Source organism: Oncorhynchus mykiss, chromosome 16 (assembly GCF_057628025.1).
Source record: "Oncorhynchus mykiss isolate SJ-2025 chromosome 16, ASM5762802v1, whole genome shotgun sequence".
Lineage (NCBI taxonomy): Eukaryota > Metazoa > Chordata > Actinopteri > Salmoniformes > Salmonidae > Oncorhynchus > Oncorhynchus mykiss.
This window is the reverse complement of record NC_143037.1, coordinates 32,449,349-32,462,303: the sequence shown is the minus strand read 5'-3', so window position 1 is coordinate 32,462,303 and position 12,955 is coordinate 32,449,349. Positions and strand designations below refer to the sequence as shown.

At 42.1% G+C, this 12,955-nt stretch overlaps 1 protein-coding gene across 4 annotated transcripts in view; it reads right to left on the bottom strand.

Moving 5' to 3' along the window:
- Nucleotides 1-12,955, bottom strand: part of cpn1 (carboxypeptidase N subunit 1) — a 147,487-nt gene that overhangs the window by 66,207 nt on the left and 68,325 nt on the right. For all 4 annotated transcript variants that reach the window (XM_021565595.3, XM_021565593.3, XM_090202558.1 and 1 more), the window contains exon 3: nucleotides 1,080-1,235. In XM_021565595.3, the coding sequence (XP_021421270.1) occupies nucleotides 1,080-1,235 (156 nt within the window). The remainder of the gene's footprint in view (nucleotides 1-1,079; nucleotides 1,236-12,955) is intronic.

Here is a 12,955-nt window from a genome sequence, read left to right as displayed (position 1 = left end):
CTTTCCTAATAACAACACGCACAACAGTCACAGTGCCTGCTCTATCTGAGTTAAATGTAAAAAAAAAAATATATATTGATTTCACAGGTTAAAAAAAACAACAAAAAGGAACTAAAGTCGGCAAAAAAAGAAACATCCTTTTTTCAGGACCCTGCCTTTCAAAGATAATTTGTAAAAATCCAAGTAACTTCACAGATTTTCATTGTAAAGGGTTTAGGAGGGTATATCGTCAAAGGAATGAGCGTTACACAGAGGCCTGTACTCTGGAGCGGGATCAATTTGGAGGTGGAGGGTCCGTCATGGTCTGGGGCGGTATGTCACAGCATCATCGGACTGAGCTTGTCGTCATTGCAGGCATTCTCAACGCTGTACTTTACAGGGAATACATCCTCCTCCCTCATGTGGTACCCTTCCTGCAGGCTCATCCTGACATGAACCTCCAGCATGAAAAGGCCACCAGTCACACTGCTCGTTCTGTGCAAGACAGGAATGTCTGTGTTCTGCCATGGCCAGCGAACAGCCCGGATCTCAATCCCATTGAGAACACCTGGGACCTGTTGGATCGGAGGGTGAGGGCTAAGGCTATTCCCCCCAGAAATGTCCAGGAACTTGGTGGAAGAGTGGGGTAACATCTCTCAGCAATAACTGGCAAATCTGGTGCAGTCCATGAGGAGGAGATGCACTGCAGTACTTAATGCAGCTGGTGGCCACACCAGATACTGACTGTTACTTTTGATTTTGACCTGCCTTTGTTCTGGGACACATAATTCCATTTCTGTTAGTCACATGTCTGTGGAACTTGTTCAGTTCATGTCTCAGTTGATGAATCTTGTTATGTTCATACAAATATTTACGCAGTTGACAGTGACAGGACATTTCTTTTTTGCTGAGTTTATATAAACGGGGACTTTGTTGGGGTTCAAACCGGTTCAGAATTGTATTTTGCTAAGTAAAAAACAGTGGTTCTGTTCAGAAAGAAACTGTTGGAAAGAATTTTGGGTTTCAATCCCTGGTCTTAACCCCATGTATTCTTCCTGTACTTGGTCTTGTGGTTGATCTGCAGGGCTGTCTGTACATACCTGATGCTCCCAGTTATCAGGCAGGGGCAGGTGATGGTTCCGACCATTAGTCTTCTCATAGTAGTACATGAGAGCGTTCAGGTCTGGAAAATTCCGGTTCAGGTCCACCTCCCTGGAGTTGCCTCGCCCAACTAGGTAGCCATTGAACTCAGGACCCTGATGGACAAACAGAAGAAAAATGATTTGAGGTTACACTATATCTAAAAAAGTCATATTTCAACGGATGTTCCCCTGGTAACAGTGATTACCTTCACTAGCGTAGGGGGCACTATTTTCACCTCCGGATGAAAAGTGTGCCCAAAGTAAACTGCCTGCTACTTAGGCCCAGAAGCTAGGATATGCATATAATTGGTAGATTTGGATAGAAAACACAATAAAGTTTCCAAGACTGTTACAATAATGTCTGTGAATAAAACAGAACTGATTTGGCAGGCGAAAACCTGAGAAAAATCCATCCAGGAAGTGGGATTTTTTTTTATGTTTGTAGTTTTCTATTGTATGCCATTACAGTATCCATTGACTTAGGACTCAAATTGCACTTCATATGGCTTCCACTAGATGTCAACAGTATTTAGAAATTGTTTCAGGCCTGTATTCTGAAAAATGAGAGTGTAAGACCACTCTGAATGAGTGGACCCTACAGTGTCCCAGAGGTTTTTCATGGGCGCGACCGAGAGTGCCCCTTTGTTTACCTTTTATATTGATGACGTTATTGTCCGGTTTAAATATTATCGATTATTTAGGCTAAAAACAACCTGAGGATTGATTATAAACATCATTTGACATGTTTCTACAAACTTTACGGATACTATTTGAATGTTGTCTGCCTGTTGTGACTTCGTTTGAGCCTTTGAATTACTTAACAAAACATATGTTTTTGGATATAAACAGGGACTTTATCAAAGGAACATTTGAGTAAATGGGAGTCTTGTGAGTGCAACCATATGAAGATCAAAGGTAAGTGATTACTTTTAGTCGCTATTTCTGATTTGTGTAACTCCTCTACTTGGCTGGTAACTGTTTGTAATGATTTGCCTGCTGGGCGCTGTTCTCAGATAATCGCATGGTATGCTTTCGCCGTAAAGCCTTTTTGAAATCGGACACCGTGGTTGGATTAACAAGAAGTTAATCTTTAAACCGATGTATAACAATTGTATGTTTTATGAATTTTTATGAGTGTTTCTGTTTTTGAATTTGGCGCTCTGCATTTTCACTGGATCTTGGCCAGGTGGGACGCTACCCTAGTGAGTGGGCTTTACTTTGAATAAAGTGGTGAAGTGGTCAGTGGTGTAGTGCTCTTTTTTTAGGTGCCTAAGCACTCAGTCAGCATTTAGAACATACACATTTTAAGCCATACACACCAGAAAAGCTGGTGAAACCCTATTGTATTTGTTGGTGTACACTATTAGGGGTTCAGCAGTGAAGCTGCTGGGATTCTGTAAATTGATGCACAAAAACAACTTGGTCAAATGGTGATGCTATAAACAGACTTTGAATTCAAAAGGTCTGCCGACTCCTCGTTCAACCTTGAGTCTTGGAATTTGGTACATATGTTTACCGAAAGGAACAAATTTGCCTCTTGGTCCAATGACGTCACAGTGATGGATTATCTGTTTTGAAAATAGTATAAATTCTTCTACATTTTTAAACATCTCCTCAGACACGACAAAACCAATTTCTCCCAAACTTGCTGTACAGCATCTATAGACCAAGATATTGAAATGTATTATACATGAAGTTGATATCTTAAATGTCATGGCAGCTGTGAGCCAGTGAATTTGAGTGAGTTTGGGCCTGACAATTCAAGACACTTGGAGGGAATAGAGCCCCCTGCTGGCCATGCATTTCAATACTCTACAGTGTTTCCTGAAGTGTGCACAGATCCACTACCCACATGGATTGAAAAGTATAACATTGGTGTGAGTACCAGAGATGAAGTCAAGACCGTACCCCTTTAGATCTAGACCAAGACTAGATTCTCAGACCATGGACAAGTGGGTCGAGACCATGACCAGACCAAGACCAGTTTAAATGGGTAAAAATAAGATCCAGTGGAGTAAATTTTTTATATTTTATTTAACTAGGCAAGTCAGTTAAGACAAAATCTTATTTACAATGATAGCCTAGGAACAGTGGGTTAACTGCCTTGTTGCAAAATGACAGATGACCTTGTCAGCTCAGAGATTTGATTTAGCAATCTTTCGGTTACTGGCCCAATGCTCTAACCACTAGGCTACCTGCCGCCCTTTGAGTAAAGTATAGCTCTGTACAGTACAGTTCAGTACAATATAGTTCAGTAAACTATAATTCAGTACAGTAATGTGCAGTGTAGTACACTAAGGTACATTACAATAATGTACAGTATAGCACAGTACAGTACAGTTCATTGCAGCATAGTTCAGTACAGTAGAGTTCAGTACAGTACAGTTCATTACAGAGCAGTAAATGACATTACAGTACAGAGCACATTATAGTAAAGTATAGTACATTATAGAGGTCTATGTTTGAGCCAAATATACACCTATGTTTGTGCTCTTTGAGGGTTGGAGCCAATTGCAGGCTCTGCATGTCAATAACCTACACTTTTTCCTGAAGTGTCCATCATCCAAATGGTGGTCCACTGTGGCTCAGTTGTTAGAGCATGGCGCTTGCAGTGCCAGGATAGTGGGTCTGAATGCCACGTCCACCCGAATGTATCCACAAATGACTGATTGGATAAAATGGAAAATACATATAAGATGTGTAAACGCATGAAATTGAGTCAAGACTGGAACCATCAATTCATACATGCATGCTGTTCCATAATGTTCAACCCTGATTTTTGCCACGGCTCAGAGGTTTAGTGACTTAGTCTTGAAATACATGCCAACCCATGACGGCCTGGGTTCAAATCCTATCAAGACCTACTGCCTCTTTCAGATAGACATTACTAAACAGTGAGGGATTGTTGTTGTACTTGAACCAAATTGTATGACTTCTAAAATAAGACATAATGTTTGAGAAACGGGAAAGGCGAAAAGGGTGAAATGGCCGAAAAACCTTGAACCCAGACCAAGACCAGTTGAAAATGGGGAAAATGCAGCATGCAGAAACTACTCTTCCTGGGGTCCATATAAAACGTACAAATACATGACAAAATACAGAACAGTAATAGACAAGATCATAAGATATTACTTTAAATTAAAATGTAAATAGGAGTTACACACTGAGTACACAACATTAGTAACACCTTTCCTAATATTGAGTTGCACCACCTTTTGCCATCAGAATAGCCTCAATTAATTGGAGCATGGAGGCTACAAGGTATCGAAAGCATTCCAGAGGGATGCTGGCCCATGATGACTCCAATGCTTCCCACAGTTGTGTCAAGTTGGCTGGATGCCCTTTGGGTGGTGAACCATTCTTGATGCACACAGCAAACAGTTGAATGTGAAACAAACAAAGGACGAACAGTCTGACATATTATTGTCCTCTCTTTGTCCTTTCTCTTCCCATCATTGCATTAAGTCCTTCCCATGCTTGTCTTGGATTGCCAGTACAGAACCTCTGCTCCACTTTTTCCTTTAAATCCTTTTTTGCTTTCCATATTTTTGACCTGAATTAATTTTCTTTCTCCTTTACAGCATCAGTATCTCCTTTGAGGAATGCAAACATCCTTTCATTGAGGCACATTTTCAAGTCCTTAGACACCCAGGGCTTGTTGTTGGGAAATACTAAGACAGTTTGCGTGTTAATGTCAGTATCCTCACAAAACTGGATATATGAGGTAATGCTGTCTCAACTCGTGGGGATCCCTGAGTCAAAGAACACCTCCCAGTCTGTGACATCAAAGCAATTACCTGAATGGATTTCTACAGGTTTTTCACGTTTCACCTGCTGCCTGTATCTCAGTAGGAGATTGATAGCGTTATGGTCTATTTTTCCCGATGGGTGCTCTGCATACTGCCTTGTATGCGTCCTCTACGTTGCCATAACAGGATGTGAGTTGGACAGGTGACGTACTGTTGCAGAGTGGGGAGGTGCGCGGAGAGGGAGAGCATATCAAAATTCCCAAGCACAAATACTGACTGGTCAGTTGATCGTGAAAGTGCAGCACTGAAACAGTCTGTAATCCTGTCAGCAGCTTCCTTATTGATAGGTCCAGGCACATAGACCAGAAAAATGGTAATTTGTCCAAACATACGTGGTAGATAGAATAGCCTGAATGATACGAGAATCACAAGTATTATCTACAAAGATGCATAGCGCCCCGCCTATTGATTTATGTAACGTTGTTTTGTCTCGATCTGCTCTAATGACAGTGTATCCATCAATATTAACCTGCTGTAGCCGCATTTCTGTAAAGCAGATTCAATTACTTAGATTCAATTGCATCCCCGCCTCTGTAATCTGTTCCTGATACCACCTCTTGAGCCTCGCGTCTTCTTAGTTCCCCTTTTTGACTTTGTAGAACCACCATTAGGCAAGGCAATGCTGTTATGGACAGTGTGAGCTTTATCTTCGGAAAGAGAGCAGAAACTTACGGGAGCAGGTGAATCCATACAACCTCCGGTAGTGATTGTAATGTTTTCCGAATATTACAGTGGTTAGGATTAAGGCCGTCCCACAACACGAACAATACAATTTTAAACCTGCGACGCACTTAGATTTAGACAAGTGCGACAAAACTAAATAAAATTGAACGATATTAGTAACTATAAACAAACAATTCACGAAGGTGAGCTCAGGGTCTGGCAGCAGTGCCGCGAGTAGAAGCAGTGTAAAAACAAAGGGGGTCAATGCAAATAGTCTGGGTGGCCATTTGATTAATGCTCAGCAGTTTTATGGCTTGGGAGTAAAAGTTGTTATGGAGCCTTTTGGACCTAGATTTGGCACTCCGGTACCGCTTGCTGTGCGGTAGCAGAGGGAACAGTCTATGACTTGGGTGACTGAAGTCTTTGACAAAATGTTGGGCTGCCTAGTATATAGGTCCTGAAGCTTGGCCCTAGTGATGTACTGGGCTGTACGCACTACCCTCTGTAGAGACTTAGTCGGATGCCGAACAGTTGCCATACCAGGCAATGATGCAACCGGTCAGGATGCTCTCGATGGTGCAGCGGTAGAACTTTGAGGATCTAGGGACCCATGACAAATCTTTTCATCCTTCTGATGGGAAAAGGTGTTGTCTAGCCCTTTTCACAACTTTCATGGTGTGTTTGGACCATGATAGTTTGTTGGGGATGTGGACACCAAGGAACTTGAAACTCTCAACCTGCTCCACTACAGCCCAGTTGATGTGAATGGGGGCGTGTTCGGACCGCGGTTTCCTTTTTATTGCTCACTTTGAGGGAGAGGTTGTTCTGCTGGAACCACACTGCCAGGTCTCTGACCTGTCTATGGGCTGTCTCATTGTCGGTGATCAGGCCTAGCATCGTTCTGTCGTCAGCAAACTTAATGATGTCGGAGTTGTGCTTGGTCACGCAGTTGTGGGTGAACAGGGAGTACAGGAGGGGACTAGCACGCACCCCTGAGGGGCCCCCGTGTTTTGAATCAGAGTGGCAGATGTGTTGCTCCACAACCAGGTGGTAAGGGTTTGCGTCAGGAAGTCCAGGATTCAGTTGCAGAGGGAGGCATTTAGTCCCAGGGTCCTTAGCTTAGTGATGAGCTTTGTGGGCACTATGGTGTTGAATGCTGCGCTATAGTCAATGAACAGCATTCTCACATAAGTGTTCCTTTTGTCCAGGTGGGAAAGGGCAGTGTGGAGTGCGATTGAGATTGCGTAATCTGTGGATTTGTTGGGGCGGAATGCAAATTGGAGTGGGTCTTGGGTTTCTGGGATGATGGTGTTGATGTGAGCCATGACCAGCCTTTCAAAGCACTTCATGGCTACCGACGTGAATGCAATGGGGCAGTAGTAATTTAGGCAGGTTACCTTCGCTTTCTTTGGCACAGTGACTATGGTGGTCTGCTTGAAACATGTAAGTCTAACAGATTCGGTCAGGGAGAGGTCGAAAATATCAGTAAAGACACTTGCCAGTTGGTCCGCGCATGCTCTGAGTACACATCCTGGTAATCCGTCTGGCCCTTGTGAATGTTGACCGGTTTAAAGGTCTTGCCTACCATCTGGTAGGCTTATGTCACTGGGCAGCTCATGGCTGGGTTTCTCTTTGTAGTACGTAATAGTTTGCAAGCCCTGCCACATCGACGAGCATCAAAGCCGGTGTAGTAGGATTCAATCTTAGTCCTAAATTGAAGCTTTGCCTGTTTGGCGGTTCTGAGGGCATAAGCATCCGGATTAGTGTCTCGCTCCTTGAAAGCGGCAGCTCTAGCCTTTAGCTCGGTGCAGATGTTGCCTGCAATCCATGGCTTCTAGTTGGGATATGTTCTTACGGTCACTGTGGGGACGACATCATCGATGCACTTATTGATGAAGCCAGTGACTAATGTGGTATCCTCCTCAATGCAATTGGATAAATCACAGAATTTATTCCAGTCTTTGCTAGCAAAACAGTCCTGTAGGATAGCATCCGCGTCATCTGACCACTTCCGGATTGAGCGAGTCACTGGTGCATCCTGCTTCAGATTTTGCTTGTATGCAGGAATTCGGAGGATTGAATTATGGTCATATTTTCCAAATGGAGGGCGAGAGCGAGCTTTGTACGAGTCTGTGTGGACTAAAGGTGGTCTAGAGGTGTTTTTCCTCTGTTTGCACATGTGACATGCTGGTAGAAATGAGATACAATTCATTTAAGTTTGCCTGCATTAATGTCCCTTCTGGATGAGCATTTTCTCTTGTTTCCTTATGGCCTTATACAGCTTGTTGAGTGCAGTCTTAGTGCCAGCGTCGGTTTCTGGTGGGAAATAGATGGCTGCAAAACATATAGAAGAATATTCTTGGTAGATAGTGTGGTCTAGAGCTTAACATGAGGTACTCTACCTCAGGAGAGCAACACCTCAAGACATTCTTAATATTAGACATCGTGCACCAGCTGTTATTGACAAATAGACACACCCCCACCCCTCATCTTACCAGAGGTAGCTGTTATGTCCTGCCGATGCACGGAAAACCCAGCCAACTGAATTATCCGTGTAGTCATCCAGCCACGACTCTGTGAAACACAGTTTTTAATGTCCCTTAAGATAGTCTCGAACGGAGCTCATACAGCTTATTCTCCAGTGATTGCACGTTGGCTAATGGAATGGATGGTAGAGGCAGGTTACCCACTCGGTGACAAATTCTCACAAGGCAACCTAATCTCCACCCCCTGTATTTCCTTATTTTTTTCATGTGAATGACAGGGATTTGGGCCTTGTCTGGGAGCAACACTATATCCTTCACGTCCAATTCGAGGTGAATAGCCATAACAAGTGAATTTTTCAATAACAAATTATCAATAACAAAGGCTGTACTGAAATCTAACAATACAGTACTGACTATCTTATTATCCAAATGCATTTTAGCCATCTGAGTCAGTGAGGTACAAGTTGATTGCCCTTCCCTATATGCATGCTGAAAGTCAGTAGTTAACTTGTTCTTTAAAAAAATAGCATTGTATTTCGTCAAACACAATTCTCTCCATCATTTTACTAAGAACATGCAGCAAACTGATTGGGCAGCTGTTAGAGCCAGGAAAGAGTGCTTTGCTATTTTTAGGTAGCGGAATTACTATAGCTTCCTGACACGCCTATGGACATATACTCTTTAGGCATTGGTTAAAGACATGGCAAATATGGGTGGCAATACAGTTCGCTACCGTTCTCAATAGTTTCCCATTTAAGTTGTCTATAACTGGTGGCTTATCATTGATGGATAACTGTTTTTTCACATCATTATTAGATCTTCAAGACACACATGATGGTTCACTGTACAATGTTGTCATTTCACCTCAGTTTGTCAACTTCACCAGTGAATTTTTTTTTTTTCAAAAACAGCTCATTCAAGAGATTGTTACAAATGACCCATCAACTTCAATGAACGATGGAGATTAATTGGGTTTTCTGCCCATAATATAATTTGAGGTGCTCCAAAATCTTTTCACATTGTTTTTTTTGTCATTTCTTGCTTTAAGATCATTTATTATTTTTTCTTGTTCGTATCAGGTTTTGTACATACAATGGGGCAAAAAAGTATTTAGTCAGTCACCAATTGTGCAAGTTCTCCCACTTAAAAAGATGAGGCCTGTAAATTATCATAGGGACACTTCAACTATGACAGACAAAATGAGGGGGGAAAAAAATCCAGAAAATCACATTGTAGGATTTTTAATGAATTTATTTGCAAATTATGGCGGAAAATAAGTATTTGGTCAATAACAAAAGTTTCTCAATATTTTTATATACCCTTTGTTGGCAATGACAGAGGTCAAACGTTTTCTGTAAGTCTTCACAAGGATTTCACACACTATTGCTGGTATTTTGGCCCATTCCTCCATGCAGATCTCCTCTAGAGCAGTGATGTTTTGGGGCTGTTGCTGGGCAACACGGACTTTCAACTCCCTCCAAAGAAAATATTTTCTATGTGGTTGAGATCTGGAGACTGGCTAGGCCACTCCAGGACATTGAAATGCTTCTTACGAAGCCACTCCTTTGTTGCCTGGGCGGTGTGTTTGGGATCATTGTCATGCTGAAAGACCCAGCCACGTTTCATCTTCAATGCCCTTGCTGATGGAAGGAGGTTCACTTAAAATCTCACGATACACATGGCCCCATTCATTCTTTCCTTTACACGGATCAGTCGTCCTGGTCCCTTTGCAGAAAAACAGCCCCAAAGCAAGATGTTTCCACCCCCATGCTTCACAGTAGGTATGGTGTTCTTTGGATGCAACTCAGCATTCTTTGTCCTCCAAACACGACGAGTTGAGTTTTTACCAAAAAGTTCTATTTTGGTTTCATCTGACCATGTGACATTCTCCCAATCTTCTTCTTGATCATCCAAATGCTCTCTAGCAAACTTCAGATGGGCCTGGACATGTACTGGCTTAAGCAGGGGGACACGTCTGGCACTGCAGGATTTGAGTCCCTGGCGGCGTAGTGTGTTACTGATGGTAGGCTTTGTTACTTTGGTCCCAGCTCTCTGGTCATTCACTGGATCCCCCCGTGAGGTTCTGGGATTTTTGCTCACCGTTTTTGTGATCATGTTGACCCTACGGGGTGAGATCTTGCATGGAGCCCCAGATCGAGGGAGGTTATCAGTGGTCTTGTATGTCTTCCATTTCCTAATAATTGCTCCCACAGTTGATTTATTCAAACCAAGCTGCTTACCTATTGCAGAGTCAGTCTTCCCAGCCTGGTGCAGGTCTACAATTTTGTTTCTGGTGTCCTTTGACAGCTCTTTGGTCTTGGCCATAGTGGAGTTTGGAGTGTGACTGAGGTTGTGGACAGGTGTCTTTTATACTGATAACAAGTTCAAACAGGTGCCTTTAATACAGGTAACAAGTGGAGGACAGAGGAGCCTCTCAAAGAAGAAGTTACAGGTCTGTGAGAGCCAGAAATCTTGCTTGTAGGTGACCAAATACTTATTTTCCACCATATTTGCAATAAATTCATTAAAAATCCTACAATGTGATTTTCTTCATTTCTCTGTCATAGTTGAAGTGTACCCATGATGAAAATTACACGCCTCATTTTTAAGTGGGAGAACTTGCACAATTGGTGGCTGACAATATTTTGTGCCAGATAAGCAGCGTTTAGAATGTTTTTCATGGGCTCTTGAAGCAAATTTGTTCCTTGTGAGGAGAGGGACCTATGTACCAATTTCTAGGACACTAGCTCACACGTGGTGAAGGGCATGAGCTTTTCAATCACTTATTATTAGCACCACCATGTGGCTAATTCACATGTCATCTGAAGCAGCGAACAGCTAAACTCAAACATTGTTTACATATTGAGCAATATTCTCTCTATTTACAATGATCCCAATAGACAATGTATAGCAGGCAAACCATGAACCAGATTTGGTCTTTTATGTGTTGACATATAAAACTGTTAAGTGCAAATCTAACCCTTTTCGGTACCATATGAAAATAAGTGGACAATTAGGCTGCAGGAGATGAGCATTACAGGAACATTTTATTAGGTTCATTTTATTCATTTTACCAATGTTGCTTGCTAAATTAATGCAGTTGTTCCCATAGACAGTACATGGTTGCTCTATGAATCACTGACCCTGGATAAGCTAGCAACTGGGCTAACCTTTTAGGTCAATAATATGTGACCAAGTGGCTCAAATCTGTCTTATGTTTTTACATTTGATAAAAGTAGAGGCTAGGAGCTACACAAATGGTATATCATACATTGCATTCTTGAGGAGTAATGGGAAAGTAATTCTGCTTTGAAAGTTGATAAACTTGTAAACTGACTTGAGAAAATGGCCTTTGAATGTTTTAGTACCTGGTGGAGAGCTGTCCTTTGTCACCACCATTCAGCATTGTTCACACCCTCTTAAGCCAGCCCCACACATCTCTTTAAGGATTCACATGTGAGTTAATGTGCTAAACAGTGAGTAGTGTAGTAAAAGTATAGCCTACAATAAGGAAAAATTCCAGGTAAACAGAAAGTGTCCAGATAAAAATATTTTATACATTTTAGATGACGCTTACCCAGACACCCTTGTCTAAATTGATGAGTCAGGTGAGAAATGCTATAACCCCCAGCCACATCTTGCCAAGTGGATGGGTGTAACGGTTTTCTTCTGGTGAAGGAGAGGCGGACCAAAATGCAGCATGGTTATAATTAATGGGTCTTTAATAATGAAACCATACATGAATAAACTCCAAAAACAAGAACCGTGAAAACCCGAAACAGTCCCATGTGGTACAAACACTGACAACCACCCACAAAACCCAACACAAACCAGGCTACCTAAATATGGTTCACAATCAGAGACAATGACTAACACCTGCCTCTGATTGACAACCATATCAGGCTAAACATAGAAATAGACAAACTAGACATGTAACATAGAAAACCCACTCTGATCACACCCTGACCAAACAAAACATAGAAACATACAAAGCAAACTATGGTCAGGGTGTGACAATGGGTCTCTACAGAAGGTGTAAACAGTACAGCCAAATGGTTACTTGCACAGTAGCAATATCAAATATTTATAGTGTCAATATAAATAAAATAATATACAGTATGTAGATGAACAATATCAATAACAACATCAGTGATAGATGAGATCGATATGCATACAATCAAGGGTAAAGTGGCTGAGCAGCAGTCCGTCCGAACCACGCATGAAAAAGGGAATCTATATTTGGAGAGCCTGTTTCGGTCCTGCCCTTGACTTTGGTGCGGGGCATGTGATATCCAAAGCCTCATTGTCGCAAAACTCCCTGATCTTCTCATAAACATACGTTTGTCTAGCTCTGTCCAGTCCAGATGGTGCATGTACAGGCAGATGATCTATGGGAGGGAGGATGTCAGCGTTGCGCAGCAAAGACTCCTTGGCGACAACAACACCAGGCTCCAGAACATTGAAGCTGTTAAACAGGAAATAACAAAGATAATTTGCACAACATCAATTCACCTCCTAAATTTAGATAAGAATAATAACCTCATACAATGCTATGACAATTATATTCACCTGAAGTGCTGAGTCAGGTGTTGTTGCCAGCCATAGCTTTCTACCAGCACTGTACCATCCTCTTTTTTTGAATCCAAGATGGTGCAGCAGTCGGACGTGTGTTTGTCTTGTCCCATGTAAATAGTCGATCTCATCATTTTTTCCGTATATATTTTAATCTCACTTGCAACACGCACCACCCAGTGTGGTACGGATCTGCTATTTTTATACGTTATAACTGGAACCTCCATCAGAAGCTAGCCAGCTAACTAGCTACTAGCTTGTAGTCACTGTTAGCCACGGCTAGCGGTCTACACCTTTAGCTCGG